The 26,830-nt window shown below is 36.8% G+C and overlaps 1 protein-coding gene across 2 annotated transcripts in view; it reads right to left on the reverse strand.

The window, feature by feature from the left end:
* Nucleotides 1-26,381, reverse strand: part of LOC149718360 (A-type potassium channel modulatory protein KCNIP1-like) — a 60,321-nt gene extending 33,940 nt beyond the window's left edge. The window contains exon 1 of one of the 2 annotated variants that reach the window (XM_089842787.1): nucleotides 24,690-26,381. In XM_089842787.1, the coding sequence (XP_089698913.1) occupies nucleotides 24,690-25,071 (382 nt within the window). In that variant the 5' untranslated portion in view covers nucleotides 25,072-26,381. The remainder of the gene's footprint in view (nucleotides 1-24,689) is intronic. The other variant, XM_089842719.1, reaches the window with a different exon arrangement.
* Between the last annotated feature and the right edge of the window lie 449 nt (nucleotides 26,382-26,830).

Genomic DNA, 26,830 nt, shown 5'->3' on the forward strand with positions numbered 1-26,830 from the left:
TTTGGACAGCAGAGCGATATTGCAAACAAGCGCAGCGAAGATGCGAACGCGCAAAATGTGTCAGTCTGGACAGGCCTTAAGCTTCATCAATTACTCGTTTGGGGAATATAAGTTTTCGCAAAGCGAGTTGCAACTTTTCTTTTCAAGTAAACCGTTTTTTGCCGCCTTTAAGGTCATTTGTGATATATCTTACCAGTCCACTCCTATGGGAGCGTCCATAAGTATTATATTCCCAATAATTCTCCGCTCTAGCATCTTTAAATGGATAGTAGCAAGCTAAACCTAACACGGTCGAAAAACTTTGGATATTAGAGATTGCTCATTGCTAGGAATACAAAAAGTTAACAGAAATCGGCGTGTCCTCATATCTCCCATGTTAATTTCTATGCTGGTTTTGTGGTTCGGTTTAGTAGCCTTGCACCAAATGTTAATATGATGTTTGGAAGAATCATGTTAGAATGTTGTATGCGTCTCTCGAAGAGAATTTTTAGTGAATTTAGGCCCAGGGGATTACATTTATTTCATTTACTAATCCGCTCATGCCTATTTTTAAACAGTGACCTTGATATAAATGTTAAATTACGGATCCTCATAGCTTTAAGCAGGGATAGATTTGATTTTAGAAGTAGGAATGGAGAACGGTTAGTATTTACTTCAGTCCGACTCATAGACCATCCAGTATAGAGCCCCTCCCCCCAACACGCAACGAAAAGTTTAAATTATCTTATTGGCTCACTTAAACCACGTTTTGGTGACGTTGCTGACGGGGAAGGTGAAAAATACGTAATTCCTTTTTACCTCTGTCGTTATGACCCGTCCGTCTCTTCTTTCATACCCCCCCCCCGTCCCGTGGAAGGGGTCTGGGGCTTAGACGCGCACCCAGATTACTCTATTCTCCATTCCTACTTCTAAAATTAAATCTATCCCTGCTTAAACATACAATTTTAAGCTTTGATTCTTTTATAAAAAACATCTTCAAATCAAAGGGTCACCTTTGAGGTAGTACTATCCCTTTAACTTAAAAGTTAAGAGGTTTTCGGTCCCATAAGTCGTATGAAACAAAGAATATATAAGACCCCATATTTTCTCTGTATTTTTTAAGCCATTTATACCAAAAAATAAAATACCCAAAAAGCAAAAGTTACATTTTATGGAGCTAAGAGTTTTGAGTCTAGTTTAGTCCTTTAGCGGCTTGGTTTTCTTTTTAAATTCCCATTGCAAAACCAGAGTCTTCAATGAGAAATTTAACGCTCACTCATCGCAGAGAAATGGGCCAGGCTAGATTCTTTTAGTTTTTATCTCTATATTTTTATCTCTATATATATATTTGGAAGAGCTTATTTCACGGTTATGTGACAAATATTTCCGCTGTTTTTATTCTTGTATCGAACTATTGGAATGTTTTTTTTTAAAAATAATAGGTTTTAGTTACGAGTACGATACGGCTATTATTTTGAGCCCTGACGGACGTAGTAGTAGGTGTAGGTGTAGGTGTAGGTGTAGTTGTAGAAGTGAAAGTAAAATTTCAGGGATTTTGAAGAATGGGCTTGGAATGTCGGGTAATTTGAAAAATGAGCGTGAAATGACAGGGATTTTGAAAATGAGCATGGAATGTCGGGGATTTTGAAGTATGGGCCTGAAATGTCGGGGATTTTGAAGAATGGGCCTGAAATGTCGGGGATTTTGAAAATGGGCGTGAGATTTCGAAAAATGAGCGTGAAATTTCGGGTAATTTTGAAAAATGGGCGTGGAATTTCGGGTAATTTTGAAAAATGGGCGTGGAATTTCGGGTAATTTTGAAAAATGGACGTGGAATTTCGGGTAATTTTGAAAAATGGGCGTGGAATTTCGGGTAATTTTGAAAAATGGGCGTGGAATGTCACGTAATTTTGAAAAATGGGCGTGGAATGTCACGTAATTTTGAAAAATGGGCGTGGAATGTCACGTAATTTTGAAAAATGGGCGTGGAATGTCACGTAATTTTGAAAAATGGGCGTGGAATGTCACGTAATTTTGAAAAATGGGCGTGGAATGTCACGTAATTTTGAAAAATGGGCGTGAAATGTCAGGTATTTCGAAAAATGGGCGTGAAATGTCAGGTAACTCGAAAAATGGGCGTGAAATGTCAGGTAACTCGAAAAATGGGCGTGAAATGTCAGGTAATTCGAAAAATGGGCGTGAAATGTCAGGTAATTTGAAAAATGGACGTGAATTGTCAGGTAATTTGAAAATGGGTGTGAAATGACAAGGCACAATCAGAGAATTTCATCTTATTTCGGTAATTTTTCTACACTCAAGTGAACAAGAAGTAAACGAATCGAAGTAGACATAGGAACAATGTAGCTACATAGTATTTTAAACCAGTCCTTGCGCCATCTTGTTATCTATGTCTAAACGCGCTGAAACTATAGAGAGATGTCTACAAAAAGATGAGCTCTTTGGGGGGCGCTTTTTCCATCGTCCGTTGGGCAAATAATCAGTGGTCCGTGACGAGGAACCAGAAAACGAGGACGCTAAAAACAAAAACAAAAACACAAAACTCTTTCTTTCTTTTCTCTGTGTCTCGAACTTCTTTCGTCGCGAACACACACAAAAAGAGAAACGGGCTTCACTGGGGACCTTTTCCCAAAAAGAAACATTTCAAAAGAGAAAATATGGTGCGCGTGTAAGACTCCATGAAAAATAATAAAAAAAGGAAAAACCTCTTGGTAAAGAAATGGCCAGGAAAAAGTTTGAAAGATCAACAACCAAATAAACGTCAATAAAGGAACCCTTCCTTCGTTGTTTTTGACTCTTCTTTGTTTTTTGCAGGAATGCATAGAGCTAACAGGAATCATTGTGTTCACCCAAATATCCCATGTTAATTTGTAGACGGATATTGTGGGTATACCGGGCTTGAGAACTTACTATCTGTCACGCCTCATAATTCTGATGGCGTTTTTCTAATAGTGTGATTTCATTGGTTGGTAGCAACGTGAGTTCCTAGGTGAGCGCAAGGTTCAACGTGCAGCGAGATAGATTATTCGTGAATTAAAATACGTCAAATATAATGATTAGCCTAGGTCTTCATAACAATTTCCGTCTAGATACGTTGAGTGAAAATGGTTTTCACGTACGGAATGATTCCTAGTAGCTGTATGCATTCCTGGTTTTATAAATATTGCCGTTTGTGAGGTTGGTCTGGAATTACTCTTTGGTTTATAGGTACATTATTTAAGGTTGTGACTATACGAGTTGTTTAACATAGCAATGATAAAAGATGACGGAAAATCGAAAACACAAAAACCATAAATCCCATCTGTAGGATATGTGGAATAAGTGTACTAAAAATTAGATATTCCTGTTTAAAAGCACTAGCGTTATTCCATGAAGAAAGTTTGTTACATTTTTGGCCGCCATTTATCAAAATGGCGGCGTACGTACTAATTTCAGCCTTCTAGGTCAAGCGGTTTGGGTTGGACATTTATTAACAGTCAATCGGTCAGAACTTCTACTTACATAAATAAATTTCGTTGTGCGAAACCTGGAGTTGGTAAATGTAACATATTGGGTTTACCAGTGTACTCTAGTATACCTAGGATTCAATGCGCTAGTTTTCCAGTAATATACCACGAGGGGGCAGTAAATATTGGTTTCATTGGCTGAGAGACAAATCGCCTACATTTGTGTTTGAAAAATTGCGCCAAAGCTTGCGTTAAGACCATACCGACATCTAGCGACACTATCCTATAGGAAACGCTTCTCTTAAAGCGCTAATGCATACCTTTAGTTAAAACCTCACTTTCTGTAAATTTCATTTGTCTCTGCTAGAACAGATTCTCTTCAACTTATCACAAACACACATTATTTGTTATATCGCTTTGTCGTCATTTTTACCCCTTGGGGATAAATGATGAAATTCAGTTGGTAGGAGTGGAATGGGGGAAGAAGGGGAAGATGACAGTGTATCACGGATGATTGGACACAATGTCAGTTTCCTCATCCTCGATCTTTCGGGATTGAGATGGGATTAAGCTTCTCTAGATGAAACAAGGATATATCCCAGCTTGATTTCGTACGTCACACACGAGATGCAGAACGTGACGAGAACGGCTAATAACACTCCTCCTTTTCCTCCCTCCTTCGTATCTCCATCATTCCACTTTAAGAGCATCTATAAAGGAAGCTCAAGATGAAGGGGATTGTAAGAGGGTGAAGAGAGGTCAAATCTTTCGTCACATTCTTCTCTGATTGATGGAGTGTTGTTTTTTCTGGGTTTTTTTTCTTTCTCCTATCTATTTTTTTTCTTTCTTCGATTGCTTTCTCGGTCAAATATTTTATTTATTTTTCTTTGTGAAAAACTTACAACCTAGAAAAATATACAGGGTGTTTCAAAAAGGGTGCGTAGGACCGAAATACAGTGGCTTCTATGGATAGGCGATTTTAGAGATAATTTTAATTCAAAATCGTAATCGGTAATTTTTCGGTAACTTATCAGGAAAATTACCATTTTTAAAAATTAAGGTAATTTTACATCTCTGTTTTTTGAGTCAAAAATTAAACCATAGAGAACATGAAACTTCTACAAACTAATCAATTTATGATTGGAGTGTTTTACGTATGACTCATTAAAATTAAGTAACAAACTGAAATAAATGCTAATTTAACTAAGGGGTCATCCGTAAAACAGTCTAATCAGAACTTGTTTGATTTCCTACAGAACCAACTGAACTTCGTTACTACCACTCTCCCTTATTGTAACACCCTGTATTTCTTCAACATTTTTTTCTTTACACACTGACTTTTTGAAATCTTGGAGGAGGTAGAGAGGATGAAGTTACGGTTGAAAGGATGCTAAGAGAATTCTGATTGTTCCTATCCATCAATACCGCCGGAAGAGGTCAGATTGGGCCAAGTTTTATGGCTTTATTTTCGTTGGAAATGAACCGAAAATGATGATTTAATAGACTATTTCCGATATACATATATATTTTTCTTCCGTTTTGTGTTTCCGATTTAAAATAAATAAATAAATAAATGTGGAGGTATTGGTGATGTTATCGACTGCAAACCCAAACTTAATAACTCGAATTTTAAAGTAATTATTTATTTGCTAAGAGCTTAGGCCATAGGGGAATGCAATTTATCTGCGTGTGGATAATAACCAACGCAGATTGTGCGCTGATACCCTGTTATTTAGTTAGTTAGTTAGTTAGTGGGGCTGTCGGATTCACGCGAATGGGCAGTGCACGTGATTGCACGTATTTCCTTACTTATTAAATATACCGTTCAGTTATTATATCTTTGTGTAAATTGACAAAACAAATCACGCCCCCCGTTTTCCAATCCCCTATAGATCCCTTATTTTTCATTTATTCTTTAATCTTGTAGCATAATATTAGGCCTAGTTGTTTCAAAATTCATTATTTTAAATTATGTTTGAAATAAAGACGAACTATATCTAACGCGGCCCATTCACTCTGTTTGAACTCCTTTTTGGAAATAATTTGAAAAAGTTAAATTAGAAAACTTTTAAAATACTTCTTCCTTTTTTCAAAACCTAGATTTTCTCTAACTTCAAAACGTGATTATTAAATACAGCATGGGTTATCAATTTGAAGGGAAGCGGTACCTTATGAAATGAACATTACCATTCTAAACGTGATCCTTGCTTTATACAGGGTGTATTAAATTATTGGACCAAATGAATTTTGAGCCGAAAATATACTTCTATGAAAATTTGCCCTTAGGGTCACCGTTTATAACTTATGATTGGAACCTTTTACTTATGACCCCTTAAATTTAATTAGGAAACTGAAAGACAATGATTGCTAATTTAATCAAGGGACCATCCCTAAACACTTCATTCATAAATAGGGTAAAATCTCATGGAACATTTTCCACTCAAAATCGCTCACAGAGCCCTCTTTGTAACACGCCGTATTTACATCCTGTTATTGTCGTCAAATGGCAAAACCACCCTGCATATCCCCGCCGGTTAAACATCTAAATATTCTAATTTAAAATGTTAAACTTTATGTTTTAAGTTTCCAAAAACTTAATCCCCATTTTTAATCCTAAAACTAAAGTTTTTAATTCCGCGGAAGTAGCTTCGTTTTTAATCCCCCATAAATTAAAAATGTTCTGCATATTGCGAAACTTACCCGCTCTCGTTAAGTACACAATGAAATGACACCTGAATTTGCCTCAATGACAAGTTACATCTGACCGAAATTAATCCCTTACATTAGAAATGCATTATGGGTAAGTCATTTTAACACACGCGCTAGCAAACGTTATACGTATAGTTAACAGTTCGTTCGCGTTAACTAGATTAACAAAGGAAATTCTATCGCATAAACATTGGCGATTTTCATCCCTAGTCTTAAAATCTATTAACTTTTATGACAAGAATGATTTAGATTAAGAATTTCACGTTTTGTCATTAGAGAGTTTAAGAAATTGGCCTAAAAATATGTACGACTAAGGCCGAGGAGACAGCAGCAGACGACGCAACAGAAATGAGCGGGAAAAATGTTTCAAAGAACTTTAAGTGCAGAACGCCTATTCTTCTGTTAGTTTTTATACTCATTAATTATATAATTAATACCACGTGACTACTGAATATGTAAATATTCGTTAAGCCTTTGCATTTGACTTTTTAAACACCGCACGCTTCAAGAATTGATGTTGCAGTTAAGATTTGTTAATACTTTACTGAGAATTAACAGAGTCTAAGGCTTAACTTGTCTATTTGAAAGAATCCAAAATTTCTGCGAGTTATTGCTCTCTCTCCGTCTGTTTTCTACGACTACTTTGCGGGATCCCTAATTACCATTCTAGAGAAAGAGGGGAAACTCCAAGGCTTAAAAACGATTCCAGGAGATATTAGGCTGGTATTTATTAGGACTGTGGTTGGGCCATTTGCCTCTGGTTCTGGTCGGAGAAGATTGGTTTGCGGATGTCGGGTTTGGTCTCCGGATATTCCGTGAAAGTGGTGTCGTTTCCGGCATAATAATGTTTTCCACTTTTAATTTTTCTTGGACAACCAAGCTAACCCTTTTTCCTGACCTAGCTGCCTTGGGATTATGTTTCAATTTCCATCATTTTAATTTTGTATGACACGGAAGTTCATAACTAGAGTATAGAGTGCTAGCTTGTAATTACCAAACCCCTACCAAAACTGTTAAAAAAATAATAATAAAACTTCAATTTGTCAGACCGAGGCTTAAATTTTAAGGTGATAATTCTATAATAACTTTCGCTTTGATCGACATTTTCCATTTTGTAGTCATTAATTTCAATCACCCCGTTTCAAAAAAAAAAAACAAATTGCAAAATCACGACCGTAATATTTTCAAATTTGGCGCGATTTAGAATTGAAGAGATATTCTTCATGACCGAGGTGTCTTATTTCCAGTCCCGTACGAGAGTGACTGGGGTCATTGGGTCACGACTAACGTAGTCTGCTTGTAAAACGCGGCAAACCGGAAAAACAGTCGGGAAAATTCCCTTACATTATCGCCGTTAACTAATTTTTTTTTTTTTTTTTTTTTTTTGCTCCGTTTATTTGACGAGCTAGAACCCTATCAGAAGGTCATACAGCTCCATAGGGAAAAAAAAAAAAAGAAAATATACAGAAATATACAAAAATACAAAATAGAAATGCAAATTTACAGGTTAAGGTACAGTTTTAGTTTATGTTTAAATTCTGGGACTGACGTGACTGAGACCACGTCCTCGGGTAGAGCATTCCACAATTTAATGGTCCTGCGAAAAAAGGAATCTCGCAGTATATTGGTACGAGATGGGTGGGAAAAAAGTCGACGACTGTGGCCCCTTGTGCCCTTGCAATTATCGTGCCAGGTAAAGTAGGATTGATTGGGCTGACTTAAGATTTTGAAAACGCTAATAAGGTCCAGATAGGTACGACGAAGGGAGAGAGGCTTCCAGCCTAGGGTGGATAACCGGGTATCGCGGGGTTTGTTTCGTAGTGAGGGAGGGATTCGACTTGCACGGCCTAGAACATTCTCAATCATGTCAATATCCCCAAGTGTGTGTGGACTCCAAAGCTGAGTTCCAAATTCCAAGACAGGACGGACATAACATTGGAACAGGCGCGTTAATAAGGAGTGAGAGATGCCCGGGAAGTTCGCCTTAATCACGGAGATGAGACCATTGGCGCGCTTGCAAGACCGCTTAACATGTGCCTTAGAGGATAAGTTATGAGTCACGATCAGGCCTAAATCCCGACATTCATTAACCCGTCGAATGTTAAGACCATTAAGGTGATATGGAGATGGAGTCCGAGTGTCGATCGGACGGCGTTGTAAAGTCAGGACAAGAGATTTTTCGCTATTAAACATCAAACCATTAACACTGGCCCAGGATTCAAGGGTTTTAAGGTCTCGCTGTAGGATAGCTACATCATCATAAGAGGTGATTACACGGAAAATTTTTGTGTTGGGAGGACGGTATATACAACCTAAAGTTAGCCAAGAGTCTGAATCTGGCGGTTAAAATCATGTCGTTTAACTTAATTTTAATGTCGATAAAGGATGGATCAAAGAATGTAGTTTCGAGTATCATGAATTAGCTGCTCTAAAAGGTTTTTATATTTATTTACTTATTAATTTGTTGTCGAATCGAAACCGTGATTAACGTTTCGGGAGAAATCCAATTCTTTGTTACCGTATTTCTTCCAAAGGAAATGAAATGTTATTTTGGGAGGGGTTTTGGGCGGTATTTCATTTAATCGGCATTAATTTATATGTGCTATGGGTACTCGTTTAATCAGTGTTATATCATACCTTGAATATGTTCTTTACTTCCTGTTATGGGCCTTCAATAACGACGTAAGTTGTTACATCGGCTCGTAACCAAGTCAGTTATTTTTATTGGTTCCTTTATGGGGCTGGCGTTTTTGGCGGTTCTTATTTTACATTCCCTAAATTCTTGAGAAATGGGGAATTTTCCCGTTTTGGGGATGTATAATAACGTACGTACGTTATTATCTGAATTCTTTTACGACTTTAATTCAGAAATTTCAACCAGTTGGCAAAGTTAATTTTAAAAATAGACTATGTTAAGTTTTTATTGGACTTTGTTTTGTTGAAATTGATTTACTACGTGTAGCTGCTAGGCCTATTTTTATATATTTTTTATGATTTCCTATGATTCAAATTTTGTCCCTTTTACAGTAGACCATTTTCAGAATTTTTTCCCGCCTAAAATGAAATTTACCCCCCCCCTCGGTCTGTTCCCTCTTTCTACCCTCTTTGGTTCCGCTATCGCGATTCGTGAAGATGAATCACGTGACAGTGGGGTGACTCATTCGCGTGTTATTTTCGTTGAAAGCGGTTCTTGACAAGTTAACACGTTGCGGTTTTTAAAAGCTTTTTTCTCATTAAGCCTTGGTTAAATTTTAATTTTAAGTAACTGGACCTTGGACACGATTTTAACCGGACTTTGGACACGATTTTAACCGAACTTTGGACACGATTTTAACCGGACTTTGGACACGATTTTAACCGGACTTTGGAGACGATTTTAACCGGACTTTGGAGACGATTTTAACCGGACTTTGGAGACGATTTTAACCGGGCTTTGGACACGATTTTAACCGGACTTTGGACACGATTTTAACCGGACTTTGGACGTCACGATTTTAACCGGACTTTGGACACGACTTTAACCGGACCTTGGGACACGACTTTAACCGGACCTTGGGACACGATTTTAACCAGACTTTGGACACGATTTTAACCGGACTTTGGACACGATTTTAACCGGACTTTGGACACGATTTTAACCGGACTTTGGACACGATTTTAACCGGACCTTGGACACGATTTTAACCGGACCTTGGACACGATTTTAACCGGACTTTGGACACGATTTTAACCGGACTTTGGACACGATTTTAACCGGACTTTGGACACGATTTTAACCGGACTTTGGACACGATTTTAACCGGACTTTGGACACGATTTTAACCGGACTTTGGACACGATTTTAACCGGACTTTGGACACGATTTTAACCGGAGTTTGGGACACGATTTCGACCGGACCTTGGACACGATTTCGACCGGACCTGGGACCCGATTTCAACCGGACCTGGGACACGATTTCGACCGGACCTGGGACCCGATTTCAACCGGACCTGGGACCCGATTTCAACCGGACCTGGGACCCGATTTCAACCGGACCTGGGACCCGATTTCAACCGGACCTTGGACACGATTTTAACCGGACCTTGGACACGATTTTAACCGGACCTTGGACACGATTTTAACCGGACCTTGGGACACGATTTTAACCGGACCTTGGGACACGATTTTAACCGGACCTTGGGACACGATTTTAACCGGACCTTGGGATACGATTTCGACCGGACCTTGGAGCCGATTTTGACCGAAGCTTCGACACGATTTCAAGTCGATCTTGAACCCCTCTTTCAACCGGACCTTGGGACACGATTTCAACTGGACCCTAGACCTGATTTCAACCGAGAATGTGAACTCTTGTAAGTGCTAAACAATTTATTATTTTACTTTGCTGGTATTGCGACGGGATATTACTTAAAATATGAAATTAGTTAAGCCAAGGCTTAACAAACAAAATTTAAATTTCTTTGTGATGACCCATGACCCCTACAATACCTCAATGAAGAAATTTATCCCTTAATGGCGTTATCTAACCATAAAATCCTACTTAACGCTGGTAATTTTAAACATTTATGGCGGAGGGCATGAACCTCATGACCTTACTTCAAATTGCAAAATAATTAAGCCTTAGCTTAGCTTAGCTTAACAAACATCCCCCTACACTTTCAGTGTTTCCCGAATTTATGTTGGCTAGTTACTTAACACAGGTAGTTTTAGACAAATAGTCTGGGATAAGGTCCTTTTATTCAGCTACGTTTTTACAAACAAGGAAAATGAATTATTTCCCGCTTTTTTTCCTTTGTTTCTTTCCCTTTTTATCGAGGGGCTAGTCACTTGAGTAATCAGGTGTACAAAACCGCCGAAATCGATTACTTGATTTCTAGAATTCTAAGAAAATCATAAGTAATCATAATCAATTTTGTGAGTAATCAGAAATCTCCGATAATCACTGGAAATCACATCGAATATTGAGAGAATCAGAAATAATCAAACGATTTCCTAGTAATCTTTTGTAATCATCTCGGTAATCACATATTTCGTCAAATAATCACGCATAATCAATCGAGGAATTCGAAAATCCAAAATAAAAATCATAATCAGTTGAAATGGAGTAATCAGTGGAATTCAAATAGTAATCACGAGTAATCAGTGGAATTCAAATAGTAATCACGAGTAATCAGTGGAATTCAAATAGTAATCACGAGTAATCAGTGGAATTCAAATAGTAATCACGAGTAATCAGTGGAATTCAAATAGTAATCACGAGTAATCAGTGGAATTCAAATAGTAATCACGAGTAATCAGTGGAATTCAAGTAGTAATCTCGAGTAATCAGTGGAATTCAAATAGTAATCACGAGTAATCAGTGGAATTCAAGTAGTAATCTCGAGTAATCAGTGGAATTCAAGTAGTAATCTCGAGTAATCTGCGGCAATAACGGGAAATCATTGTAAAGATTATGGAAATCACCTAAAATAATCGTAATCACGGAAATCAAGAAATTCAGTCAGTAATCAACGGAATTCACATAAAAATTCAGAAATCAGAAATCAGGTGTACAAAATTTTGGAGAATGACTAACCCCTCGCTTTTTATATCGAAAGAGGCGGGAAAGGGTTGGAACACGAAAAAGATATTATCGAATAGGGAATTTCCGTGTCGCGGTTTGGTCGTCACGTGACTACGGGTCATTTGTCCCTCGTTTTTTATAAGAAATGTCCCGTATTTGTCGAGGTTTCTTCCCACCCTAGGTGGTTTCGTACAAAAACAAATAGAATTTTCTTCCTCTCAAAGCAATTTGTTCCCTCTTAAACTATAAGTAACTATACTTTTCTACCACTATTTTCTTAAACTCAACAAACAAATATAATACTAATCAGTTAAGACTAAGAGAATTTGCTTGATTTATATTTAAGTACTTGTTCGAAACTATAAGGGGTTAACTCTGAAGACCAAGGCTTAGGGTTAATATTAGGCTTAACGCGGCGGAAGTAGCATTGCAGCCTAATGTGGACTCGGAGTAATGTTATTATTAAGCCTAGTTTGAAACTTTGAATTGAAGCGCGCGACTCGCTACAGATGGCGCGTAAAACAACATCTTACGTAATTATGGCATAGAAGATAGAAGAAGGAAGTAGTAGGCATGTACTAAGAAAGTTTTTTTCTAATCCGCCGCCATCTTAATAAATGGCGCCCAGAAATGTAAAAGATTTCTTCTATGCAATAAAGTCCGCGCGTTTCAACCGATTTCACAAATAATTAGTACACTGGTTTCCTTTGACCTATAGGCGGGCTGAATGGTCTTTCGGGTTCGATTTGTTTCCATCTTTTTAAATGGCGGTCAAAAACCTAAAACCCTTCTTTATGGAGTAATGTCCGCGTGAAAAATAATAGAAAATGCATCCCGACGGGCTGACGGGCAACGCCGAGTGCCCTCGCTCCTAAGGTGCTACAAAAATATCAGAAATCAGTAAAATGTACCCATTCTTTATATCATTTTGATAGAAGTTCTTATTACACGCGAGCGACGCCGCGGGTAACAGCTAGTCAAGATATATATTAATCCACAAGCGCATGCGCCTTGGCAAGTAATTTAGTTCTAATAGAGTAATGATGAGCTAGGAACTATTTATCGCATTGCGGATGTGATTCGGTTTAGTAACCTTGAGTACTCCAAATGTAAAATGATGTTGGGTAGCATCATGTTACAATTACCCCGTCCGCTTTGTGGATGGTACACTTCTCGCGAAGAGAATTATTATATACTTCTGCCCCTATACCTCATTAAAATTTATTTAAAAAAATACATTTTAAAATAGATCAAAATCTGCAACAATACAAAATCAGTCAACTGTTAAGATGAAACGTAGTTTGACTGATTTTATCTAGTTACGTAATGCCTTCTAAGCTTCTACCATTTGTTTTTTATTTATTTTTCGTTCCTTGGGCCTTGGCCAGCACAAATCATTAGTTAGAATTATGTTTACAATTCTATTCCCATCCACTTTAATATCGAAAGATTTTCTCGATGTTTCGAACTAATACCATAAAAAAAGGTCAGAGTTTAATGCCAACGTATAGTCAGTCATTCAAGTCTGCAGTTCGGCGTCTGTATGTCTACAATCCATGTCACGGCGAAGTTGCAATGTTGTTAAAACTAAACTACAGTTTGGGCAATTTTTTTTCCAAGACCTTTAAAAGCACTATAGTTAATAGCATAAGTTCATAAGATCTTTGTTCCTTCCATAAGTTTGTAAAGTCTGGTTACAAACTGGATGGAGCTTGTAATTTTGAAGTGAGTGAGGTAGGTCATAGATTCGAGGTAAAGCGACATACCCACGCCTGGTGAGGCGCTGTCAAAGGCTTAGTAATGCGGACTAGATGGAAGTCCTGCAAAATTAATTTCTGTGAATTCAAAAATATCAAGCTTTTTAATTCTCCGATTTCTGGTTATTTGACAATATGCATTTGAAAATGCTTCATATGAAATTATTTGAAATCCACTTTTTATGAAAGGCTAAAACGTTTCCCGTTGGCTGACGTCACAGATATATTTTTTTTCACGTGAGATGGTGCCACTCTCTCCGCTATCAGACCCAGAGTTTAGACTGGCGAGAAGCTCGAGACGCCACGTATAGGATTCCCGCGCTTTTTTCCCCCTGACGTCATAGTGATGTCATAAAACGGGCGAACAAGCTCGACAAGACAAAATTGTTGATATATCGAAACTGAGTTTGTCGTGATTTTTCGATGGATTTTAAAAATAGAAACTTTGGTTCAATTATATTATAAACTTGATATTTTGAAAGTGGAGACTTGAAAGCGTAACATGATACCACTTTCGTGGTAAAATATGATTTGAAATTGTAAATTCGCAGTGTAGTACTTCAATTCTCGCTTCCGTCGTTCTCAAACTAGCTCGAGCTGTAAGTCTCTCAGTAGCATTACGAACGTGTATAGGTAGCGGCTTACTTATGGATGGAACATATAACTTATGTTAATAGACGGTAGAACTGTAAACGGAAAGTGGAATAGACAGTAGATCTCCTCCATTGGGAATTTGTGTGGAAGAAAAAGACATTGAAAACCCGAGTTTTCTTGAGTTTTTTTTTTAGTTTTTTTTATCCCTTACTGCTTACTCGAGATGTTGTGTTGTCGGGTTGGAATTGAAAAGTTTTCTCGGAGTTGTTTCTACTATTTTCAAAAGTACGTACGTAATGTATAGGTGCATTCGCGGCTGCCTTTTAAGTTTTAAAGGCGATATATACTGTCTCTCTTTTCCATGCCTGCCTTCTTTTGAATGCGTGTGTACAGGGTGTTTGAATAAAAGGGTGATATGGGAGCGAAGTATAGTGGGTGCAATCTTGAAGGAGAGAGAGGGATGGAGTGGTCATGGACAGAGCAATACTGAAGGACGGATGTCAGAGGGAAAAGTTGAAAAATACTTGTTAATTCGCCTTCTAGCGGCAGATAGTATCAAACCGGATAGTGGGGGGCATATGGGGGAATAAAAGTTCTATAGAGGAAAGCATCTAACGTCTTATTTTGTCTAGATGGCGCTAGCTTTTTCCGGGATTTGACTCTGTCTTTTTAATAACCCCCCTCCATTTTGGGGCGCTGAAAAGGGGAAACTAAGCTTAACATTGGCTGTTTAGTCGCTTAGTATGGGGCTCTATGGGCTGCCATCGGTCCTTCAGTATTGGTTCGTCCATGGTTTATATAGGGTTGTAAGGTACGGAAACGTAAAGGACGCCCCCTCTGTCTTAAAAATAGAAGCTAGTTCTGATACATTTACAATGGCGCTATGTGGCAGCACTTAACAATCGCCACCTATTATCCTTTACGATTCTGTACTGTACGACCCTAACGAAACGCTGAGCATGCTGGGAGGACTTCGGTGTCGTTCCGTAGATGGGGGTACTACAGATTGCAACGTTATAGGTATGGAGGTTTTTGCTCCATCCCTTTCTCCTCCAAGGTATGGGAAAATTTTACGGGCATTCTTGGGAATGGCCTTCTCTTGTTAACGCTGTAGAGTATGATTACTACTCCATTATAAACTTCCCTCCTCTAAGGCTCTATGGGACATTTTGAGCCAAAATAATTTCAAGACATTTCGCCATTAGGGCCTCCCTATATAAGCAAGTTATAAATATTGGAATGTTTTATGGATGATCCCTTAAATTTAGGAAAGAAACTGTCCTAATAATACAATCTAATCGTTATCGTAACTAGTTCGGAGTGTCCCTACCCTTGTGTTAAAATATCATAGAAGTTTCGTTTTTGACTTAGAATTGATTTCCCATATCCCACTGTACTTTGGTCCCGCCACTTTATCTTTTTTGTAACACCCTGTACAGTTAAGCTTCCTATTTTGCAAAGTGTTAATGGTCCTAATGGATATCACCCCACTCTTCCAAACAAACCTGATGCCACCATACACTAACATTTTAAAGTAGAAAGAGAGGCTAAAACTATATGCAGTAGAGTTCGGTATAGCCCTACATTTTAGGTGAAATTTCTGATAAAATCTCGAAATCCTAAATCAATGACCGAACATTTTGAAATTAAATAGATTACAAAATCTCTTGGGAACATCCGCACCATGAGCAACCGTGGTTTATCTTCCCTTTAAAGTTTGCAATTTTGAAAGAAGCAACGGCTTGCAGCCGCAGTCGCTATTTTAATCCTATTACGGTGGAGAGAGAGAAGTTGCTCACGGCAATCTCTACTCTCTCTAGACAGTTTAAAATTCCCTGCATAAAGAGGTATCACGTCCCCCATAGAGTCTAGAACCTAAAGCTATAGGAATCCACGGCAACCATTAGTCTTTGCTTTAAGTTATTACCAGAAGTGAGATGAGACTAGAAGTATCTAGGTGACCAAATTCTTCACTTGGCGAAAGTGAATATTCTTGATAAGACACCGACGGTTGGCCCTCTGGTAGCGGTTTCTGAATTTTCCCTCCAAAACGTGAGAGGCTCGCGGCGGTAGACGGTCGAACTAGATTCAAGCACCCGCGTCCCTGTTCCGCGGCTTTAGGTTGAGGGGAAGGGGGTTGGAAATTTTTTGGAACTCGACCAATTTTTTTCTCTCTAGTGTAGGTGCGATGGAAGCGGCATAAAATCCTCAAATTTGTTCACTACTGACAGGATCTACTAACAATGCTAGAGCTCTTTACTTCTAGTCCCTTATCTTACTTCTGTTATTACTTAGGCACTACCAACGTTGGTAGTGACTTAGGTAAGGGTGTCCGTGTTGTCTTTGTTTTTTCCCGAGTTCTTATATTGGATTATATAAATCAAATCGCTAAGCCTTTGTTATGAAGTTTACACAATAGAATAAGCGATTGTTTATTGTCTTAAGAGTCTTAAGATGCTCTATTGTTTCTTGTATGGACTGTCTTAATATGCAAGAGCCGCGTATTGAATTGAATGGGGTATTTTGACATAATGAGATAATTCCCAAATCCAAATTTAACTCGTCTCACCGTTCACTTCTCTTCTAAGCTTAACCTTGGAAATGATATGGTATGGAATGGTAGGGGTTTATACTTGGAGAAGGGATGCTTATACTGGAGTAGCCATTGTATTATCTATTTCGTTAACACCAGAGGGCCCTTCCCAGTGAGGCATATCCTTAATATTTACCCATAGTACGCCGGTTTTTGTTGACACCTGGTTATAGCAACAAGAACTATTACTTATTTACACGTGACTAAGCTAGTAAAAATGTTTCCATCAAGAGGTGGCTGCACTCAGTTATTCGATTCGAAAATACAGATAGTATTTGATTAACCGATTTTTAACTGATTAATATATTCGAAAATTCAGAAAGTATTTGATTAACCGATTTTTAACTGATTAATCTATTCGAAAATTCAGAAAGTATTCGATATATCACTTCGTAACTGATTAATCGATTCGAAAACAAAGAAAGTATTCGATTTATCGCTTAGTAACTGATTAATCGGTTTGAAAACCAAGAAAGTATTCGATGAATCGCTTCGTAACTGATTAATCGATTCGAAAATTCAGAAATTAATCGATTAATCGCTTCGTAAGTGATTAATCGATTCGAAAATTCAGAAAATAATCGACTAATCGCTTCGTAAGTGATAAATCGATTCGAAAATTCAGAAAATAATCGACTAATCGCTTCGTAAGTGATAAATCGATTCGAAAATTCAGAAAATAATCGACTAATCGCTTCGTAAGTGATAAATCGATTCGAAAATTCAGAAAATAATCGATTAATCGCTTCGCAAGTGATAAATCGATTCGAAAATTCAGAAAATAATCGACTAATCGCTTGTTAAGTGATAAATCAATTCGAAAATTCAGAATATATTCGATTAATCGCTTGTTAAGTGATAAATCGATTCGAAAATTCAGAAAATATTCGATTAATCGCATGTTAAGTGATAAATCGATTCGAAAATTCAGAAAATATTCGATTAATCGCATGTTAAGTGATAAATCGATTCGAAAATTCAGAAAATATTCGATTAATCGCATGTTAAGTGATAAATCGATTCGAAAATTCAGAAAATATTCGATTTATAGCTTGTTAAGTGATAAATCGATTCGAAAATTCAGAAAATATTCGATTTATCGCTTGTTAAGTGATAAATCGATTCGAAAATTCAGAAAATAATCGATTAATCGCTTCGCAAGTGATAAATCGATTCGAAAATTCAGAAAATAATCGATTAATCGCTTCGCAAGTGATAAATTGATTCGAAAATTCAGAATATATTCGATTAATCGCTTGTTAAGTGATAAATCGATTCGAAAATTCAGAAAATATTCGATTTATCGCTTGTTAAGTGATAAATTGATTCGAAAATTCAGAAAATATTCGATTTATCGCTTGTTAAGTGATAAATCGATTCGAAAATTCAGAAAATATTCGATTTATCGCTTGTTAAGTGATAAATCGATTCGAAAATTCAGAAAATATTCGATTTATCGCTTGTTAAGTGATAAATCGATTCGAAAATTCAGAAAATAATCGATTAATCGCTTCGCAAGTGATAAATCGATTCGAAAATTCAGAAAATAATCGATTAATCGCTTGTTAAGTGATAAATCGATTCGAAAATTCAGAAAATATTCGATTAATCGCATGTTAAGTGATAAATCGATTCGAAAATTCAGAAAATATTCGATTAATCGCATGTTAAGTGATAAATCGATTCGAAAATTCAGAAAATATTCGATTAATCGCATGTTAAGTGATAAATCGATTCGAAAATTCAGAAAATATTCGATTTATCGCTTGTTAAGTGATAAATCGATTCGAAAATTCAGAAAATATTCGATTAATCGCATGTTAAGTGATAAATCGATTCGAAAATTCAGAAAATATTCGATTAATCGCATGTTAAGTGATAAATCGATTCGAAAATTCAGAAAATATTCGATTAATCGCATGTTAAGTGATAAATCGATTCGAAAATTCAGAAAATATTCGATTAATCGCATGTTAAGTGATAAATCGATTCGAAAATTCAGAAAATATTCGATTTATCGCTTGTTAAGTGATAAATCGATTCGAAAATTCAGAAAATATTCGATTTATCGCTTGTTAAGTGATAAATCGATTCGAAAATTCCGAAAATATTCGATTTATCGCTTGTTAAGTGATAAATCGATTCGAAAATTCCGAAAATATTCGATTTATCGCTTGTTAAGTGATAAATCGATTCGAAAATTCAGAAAATATTCGATTAATCGCTTGTTAAGTGATAAATCGATTCGAAAATTCAGAAAATATTCGATTAATCGCTTGTTAAGTGATAAATCGATTCGAAAATTCACAAAGTATTCGATTAATCGCAAAGTCACTGAAAAATCGATTCGAAAATTGAGAAAGTATTTGATTAATCGCTTCGTAACTGATTAGTCGATATAAATTCAAAACGGATTCCATAAATCGTTTCGTAACTGATTAATCAATTCGAAAACCAAGTAAATTATTCGAGTTCTCCATCCTCACAATTTAGATAAAATTCCAAGAATGCGTTGCTTCCTTTGTTCCTCAAAGCCTTGACAATTATAATTACTCGTTTGAAGCTGGCATCGCGTTAATTGAGTCGGACACGTACCTATCCATCTAATATGTAATTCCAGACTCCAGGAGAAACAGACGCGAACTATGCAGTATTTCAGTCTTCGGGCAACTTTGAAATCTGAACTAATTGAATATAGACCTAGGCCTAGATTAGCGTGGAATGTTCGAAATATGTCTTCGTTAGTCTGGTTCAAATTAATAGGTTTCAAATACTTCAAAATAACTGAAAATTGTACGAGTCTATTCAGTATGAGAAGAGATGACTTAAACAGGGAAGCCATAGGTCAGGGAAAACCTGGCTTAATCAGGGAATTTAAAATTTGGCCGTCAGGGAAATTCCAACGTTGGACGTTACAACATTGCGGCTGGTTACGTTAAATATGTTGTAATTTGTAAATTACGAGTTGACTTGTTTATTAACAATTTAATATGCTTAACAAATATACAGTTAACATTGATACAACTAGCTTAATTTTGGAGTAATGTTTTTTTTTGCTAAGCCTAGTTTAAAACTTCGCCTGAACTGCAGGTGCTAGAACAAAACCTCTTACGTAATTATGACGCAAAAGGGGAAAGAAAATAATTTCCGCGCATTTAGAATATCACAATCGATTTTCAAAAATTTATAACTTGGTGAAATCATAACCGATTTTAGTGAAACCTGTCTTATTTTAAAGAGAAAAATACCCCCATCTCATTAAATTGTATTTTAAAACGTTCACTTTAAATGAGACTTGCCCCTGTTAAGGTTCAATTTTAAGAAAACACTTTGTATTTGTAAGCATCTAAGTTTGAATTTTAAGAAAACTATTTGTAAGCATCTAAGTTTGAATTTTAAGAAAACTATTTGTAAGTATCTAAGTTCGAATTTTAAGAAAACTATTTGTAAGTATCTAAGTTCGAATTTTAAGAAAACACTTTGTAAGCATCGATCCTTTAAAATAATCCATTTAATCCTTGGTTGATTTTATCACTTCCCTTCTTCCGCAAAGCCTTAGAAACCCACTTAATCTAAACACACTATAATACCAGTCCACGTACGTACGTCACGCGGAAGCTTAGCTTGGCTTAGTTTGAAGCATTGCGCGTCTATTTTGGGTGATGCCAAGAACCTTGCAGACTACTCTACGGCCAATTAGGTTTACAACTTGCTCTTAAATATCGTCTAAATTATATTCGCGTTGTCACCGTGAATTACTAAAGGGTTAGAATCAATTAAACCTGGTTCTATCTTGATTGCCTTTGACTGTATTGATTGTTTGTACGCTGATATTGTTGAGTTTATAAGGAGAGAATTCCATCTCGTTAGTCCATGGTACGCGCTTTAAAAATAATGTTGTGAAAGTGTAAATGGTCTAGACTCCAGACCAGGAATACATACAACTAATTGGAATCATTGCGATGTTAATTTCTACGCTTGTTTTGAGGGCCGGGCTTGAGAACTTACTATCCGTCACGCCTATTTATAATTCTGATGACGTCTTTCTAACTGTCGTTTCATTGGTTGGTGGCAATGTGAGGTCACGCGCAGTGAGATAGATTATTGGAGAGGTAAAATTCGTCATAGATAATGATTAAGTCTAGCTCTTCTAACAAAATCCGCATAAATTGAGAAAATGGCTGGCTACACAATGATTCCATTTAGCTGTATGCATTCCTGTCCAGACAGTAACCAGGGGTTTTTGGGAACAATTAACCCCTATCGTTAATGGAAGGTTTTAAATATGGTATTTACGTTACCAGAATTGTTTCGTAATTAAAGTTATCTGTTAGTGATTAGTATGAAAGAAAATGTTGTTATAAACAATGTTTTTTTTTCTGTAGCGTTTAAAAATATAAGGTTCAAAAATTAAATTAGAATTTATCCAGGCGACTCGTGAGGGATAATTTAACAATGCATTGAGTTGAAGAAATTAACATGATAAACGTGTACGTCAACATGTAGGGTTGCCAAAACATTGGATTTTAAAAGAGGTCAAAAAGGTCAGGGAATTTTAGTTGGAAAAAATTTCTTTGGTTTGTGAAAAATGGCAACGTTGAACGTTACAGTGCACTGTTGCACGTTACTATAAATACGTTTCAAAGTATGATTTAATTACCAAATTTAGAGTTGGCTTATTATAAACAATATTGTTCTTAAAAATATACTGGTAGCGTTGACAACTACCTTAAAGGTTGGGGGAACGTGGGAAATAATCAGTGAAAAACGATGAAAAATTAGGGAAAAAGGATGAAAAATTAGGGAAAAAGGATGAAAAATTAGGGAAAAAGGATGAAAAATTAGGGAAAGAGGATGGAAAATTAGGGAAAGAGGATGGAAAATTAGGGAAAAAGGATGAAAAATTAGGGAAAAAGGATGAAAAATTAGGGAAAAAGGATGAAAAATTAGGGAAAAAGGATGAAAAATTAGGGAAAAAGGATGAAAAATTAGGGAAAAAGGATGAAAAATTAGGGAAAAAGGATGAAAAATTATGGGAAAAGGATGAAAAATTAGGGAAAAAGGATGGAAAATTAGGGAAAAAGGATGGAAAATTAGGGGAAAAGGATGAAAAACTAGGGGAAAAGGATGAAAAATTAGGGAAAAACTTGAAAAATCAGGGAAAAAGGATGAAAAATTAGGGAAAAAGATGAAATATCATGGAATTTCAATTGAAAAATTGAAGGAACTACTGGAGCGTTGGGTATTGTTGACGTGTACACGTTTTCCATGTTAATTTGTAGCTTCAAACTCGAATGAATTAAGTTAACGATATAGGTAAAGTTCAGTTTCGTGCTATTACTTATATTTAAGGGACTACGTTTTTACCCACAATTGTGCTCTAAATAATTTGGGATCGTGATACAACGTTTTTACGTAATAAATATACATATACAGGGAATGTATATGGGTCGACATCAATATTCAATATATATATGCGTTTTCAAATCCAATTATCAACGGGGAAAATTCTCTCTTCTATGCTAACTAAGATACACTAATTAATAATGCATCGCATGCTCTGTTCTAACCCTATTTTAAATCAGCACTACGCTATAATTGCTCTAAATAGTAACAATTCATTCATGTTAATATACTAAAGGCCTATTCAGATTAGACAAAAATTAACGAGGCCAACGACGGGAACCAAAGACCAAGAAGTGATATCTAGTTTATTAGGGAGAAGGTATAAGATGCCTAAGTATTCGCGCGCCATAGTCCCGCAGTCCCCCCCCCTTTCAAAATACAAGGGGGGACGTAAAAGGAGTCCGGGCTATTTCGCAGCCTCTCCTCAGTCGGAAAATATGACTGTAATTTTCGTCATCATTCGCGTTGCGCTGACGTGAGTTTTCAAGAACCAATGAGATGATGCTGGTTGTATTTTAGAGGCGGTGGGGATTAACTCCGGACCTACTATATACGTTTGGACTGTAGATAAAGCTGGAAATTTGGCCCGTTTTCAATCAAGCTTTTCTAGTTGCTTTTTTTACTAGCTTCGCTTCAACAGTAAATCGCGATTTGCCTGACAAAAACGCGATTCAAATGGTGAAGCAAAATCGAAACTCTTCACCCGTTTTCAAATTCACTTCTCTCGCCTCTCCACGCTCGTCAGGACCCGTGTTTATATCAGTTGTCTTCTGTTCAATATTTAGGCTAGTTAAAAAATACTCATAAATATCCTTAAAATAGTTAAAAACAACATTAAAATGCTTCTAAATATCCTTAAAATAGTTAAAAACACCATTAATATGCTTCTAAATATCCTTAACACTCGATATTGTTTTTGAAAATTAGGCCTATTCTCACTTTAAAACACGCGGCGCAAAAAAATTGCTCGAGAGAAATAACGTACCCACGTGACTACTAGGCCAAGCGCTTTTCGGATAAAAGCGAAAGCAAATATCTACCCGAGGTAGATACCAGCTTTTCGATTATTTCAAGCGAATCTGATTCAGAAGCGCCCAAAAAAGCGCGTTTGAAAACGGGTTCCGATTTCGCTTTAGCGTTTTGCTTCAGTTTTTGAAGCAAAAGTGATTGAAAACGGGCCTTTATACCTTCTTCCTAATAAACTAGATATCACTTCTTGGTTTATTAGGACTTTATTCTGAATGGGCCTTTTAGAATATGCGAATGAATAACCATTCTTTGTAACATGAATTAATTCTTACTAATGCTTAATAGTTCTAGCTAGCTGGCTAGCTCTGGGACGCAGGGGCAACCATGGAACCATGCGACGAATACATGGATTGATTTCTTTATTTTTGGGAATATTGAAAAATATATCCTAATGCTCAAATCGAAAAATTATTGTCACAAATCGGATTAGACTCAATTTACCTGTAACAAAGGTTTTTGGCTTAAATATCTAATTGCATAAACCAAACTTAATCTAATTATTTCCAAAATCTTCCAATTCGATATGTAACGTACCAATCCTTACTCGAATTCCATTTAGACTTAATTAATTTTGAGATGGTTTTAATGATAATTAATCTGATATATATTTTAGAAAAATGTTTGTTTGTTTGTTCTTTTTGCATAGTCATTAATTGGCTAATTTCCGAATTTGATTAACCGAACTGCATTGGTTGGTATCAGAAACACCATGGAAAGGTTTTGGAAGTGGTTTGGAGGCAGGCGAGCCTTAGCCATTAAGTCTGTTAAGGACATCCTAGTCGGGCTAGTCTAGACCCGTAAATTAACATTTCAACTTTATGAATAACTCCTAATTAAGTATCGTTAAATTGAATTTGAAGAAAGATAAAATAATGCAGATATTTCGAAGACTAATTAAATTGTTTAGTGTCTACATTGACAGGAAGTTCATCCTGGTTACCACTCTCTTGAAAAGCTTAGCTATAGTTCTTTTTTGTGCCAAATATTGAATTTTAATTGAGGCAAAAATTATTGACAATCGTTTTTGATTTGAGCGTGAGAACCTATTTTCAATATGTCCAATTTCTTTTTTATATCTAATAACAGTTTTTTAGAAGACAGGCTATATATTATACACAGGTGTTTCTGAAAGTCTGTGAGAAATTGAGAAAACATGTTCTTTGGGCGATTTCCAGTCGAAAATGTAACATCTATGACATTTTGGCGTCCGGACCACCGTGTTCAAGTTATGAACATTGTAGTGTTTTACGGATGACCCCTTAATTAAATTAGAACTGTCTTTCAGTTTCTTAATTAAATTTCAGGGGTCATGCCTAAAATACTCGAAGCATAATTTGAAAGCGGTGTCCCTTAGGGGAAAATGGAGATAGAAGTTACATTTTTGACTCGAAATCGCCCAAAGAACACGTTGCCACTTAATTTCTGAGACACTTTTCACAAACAGCTTGTATATTGTTCTATATCCATGCTTATCATGGTGGGGTACCTTGCAAAAATACCAAGTGAAGTGTTTCTACATTTTAAAAAAGAAAGGGGATTGACACTCATTTCCGGATGGCGGAGTTATCATGCTTAAAGTAATGATTTAACTGACCGGGTTCTCCTTGCCACGTCTTCCGGAGGAAACGTACGAATCGTCTTGTGAAACTGTACAAACTGGCGGCTGCCGACATACGTCCGTAGTTGTTTCTATGTCGGTGATGTCTATGATGGTGTTGATGGTGATGTTGTTGTTGTTCTTCGTCTTCTTCCGGTGGCTCCGGGGATATTGTTGTCACGGTGGCGAGATGGTCGCGTTGCTGGTACCCGTCACCTGGATGGTGGTGCCCCGCGCTGGAAGCCGAGGCTGTTGTTGTAGCTGATGACGAGTGATCGGTAACGCCACCGTGTACTCCAGCACCACCACCTCCGGGTGGACAACTGGAGTTCCCAGTTCCCACGGTGGCAGCTGGATGTGGTCTGTCGCGGTAAGCCATGGGACGTAATGGGTAGCTGCAAACGACCAGGCTTTGACGTTTCTTGGAGAACGCATTTGAGCCGTATCCGCCCGTAGCGGAATGAGAGGCGTCAAACGTGTGCGTCGAGGCCCACGCCACACTTGCACGCGGTTCAAATAGGGGTGGGATTTACTAAACTAAAAACTTCTTCTAAAAAAATAAAACTCGCCTTTATATCTTTTCTATATAAATTTTTCTGTCGTAAATGTAAACGATTTTGGGTCCGTTTTTGAATTGGATGAAAGACTGCGGTTGTTTCCGACAAACTAATAAAAAGAAAATCAACCTTGCACTCCTGGTTTTTGGTATGTATAGGTTGTTCGGGTTCACTTTTGAGTTCTTTTGAGCGAGAGGGTAACCACTTTTGGGTATACTTAAATTTGAATGATTTTAACGCGGAGTTTGTTTTGGAGTTGAGATTTTCGCGATTTGCATTTAATCCAGTTTGTTAAGCGATTTCACGGTTGGTAACTCTGATTGTTGTGATGATGGTTTTTGCACTTTTTGTTTCACACGAGTTGTAATTAGATTTCGCGTCGACACAGATGTATTTAAGCGCAAATTTAACGATGGTTCTGACGTAATTTTCACTTGTTTCTTGCAATTTATCAGGTTTGTTTTGCGATGGATTTTATCGCGATTAATGTTGCGATGACGAAGTTTTCACGTTTTTGTGTCGCGAATTTCAACTGATAATTTAGCGATTTCGTCACAAATCTGATGGGTGTTAATGCGAATTTTACGATGACAGATTTTGCCGACGTATTCGTGTTATTTTTCGTCACGAATTTCAATTGACTGCGTTGCGATTTCACGGTGACGGATATATTTTAACGCGAATTTTTGCGATGCCGAATTTTTGCGAATTTTAATAAATCCAGTGAGTTTGAAAGTGAATTTCCAAGTGAACTTTTTACGATGACGGTTTCACGTTATTTTTTGCTAATTTCAATTGAAAGCATTGCGATTTCGCGGCGACTGATTTATTTTAACGCGAAATTTTTCCGATGACGGTTTTCGCCGAAATTTAAGCGAATTTCAATAAATCCTGCGAGTTTTACGATGACGGTTTTTTGCAGAAGTTTTCACGTTATTTCTTCGCGAATTTCCTTTATAATTTATGCGCGAATCCGTTAAATTTTACCGCGCGTATTTTTTTTTTACGACTACGATTTTCACTTTGAATTTAGAAGAATTACGGCGTGCGTTGTTCAACCTCTCGTTATAGGAGAGAGATGACGTTCGCGTGTCTTTAAACCGAAAGCTTTGCTTCAAACGCAATCTGGATATACACAAAAATCTTTATCCCAATATAAACCGATATTTTTTTTTAAAAAAACAAAAAAAATTCCCAAAGACTCCGTTCACTAAAATAAACAATTGGAAATCTTGATTCAATTTTATAAATCGAAGATGGTGGAAGAAATGATGGGATAACTCTTAACCGTAAGATGGAAGAGGCTGGGATTTCTTAAAACAATAAACTTAAGGAGAGGATTTTCTATTTACGTTTAGTCTCTCTTTTTGCAAATGACGTGAGACTTAAATATTTAGGTTCTTAAAGAGCGGTATCTCTTTGAGAAAAAGACTTGACTCGGGAATGTAAATGTAGCCAGCGTTGTTTAGAGATAATCAATTATCTTTAATTATTTTTCCTAAATTTTAATTGACTTTGCGATTTTTTTATGTATATATAATACTTAATTAATGCTCGCTAATTAACAATGGACTTTTATAT

Source organism: Phalangium opilio, unplaced genomic scaffold (genome assembly GCF_054372755.1).
Source record: "Phalangium opilio isolate 3A_F unplaced genomic scaffold, DU_Popi_V2 ptg000002l_1, whole genome shotgun sequence".
Lineage (NCBI taxonomy): Eukaryota > Metazoa > Arthropoda > Arachnida > Opiliones > Phalangiidae > Phalangium > Phalangium opilio.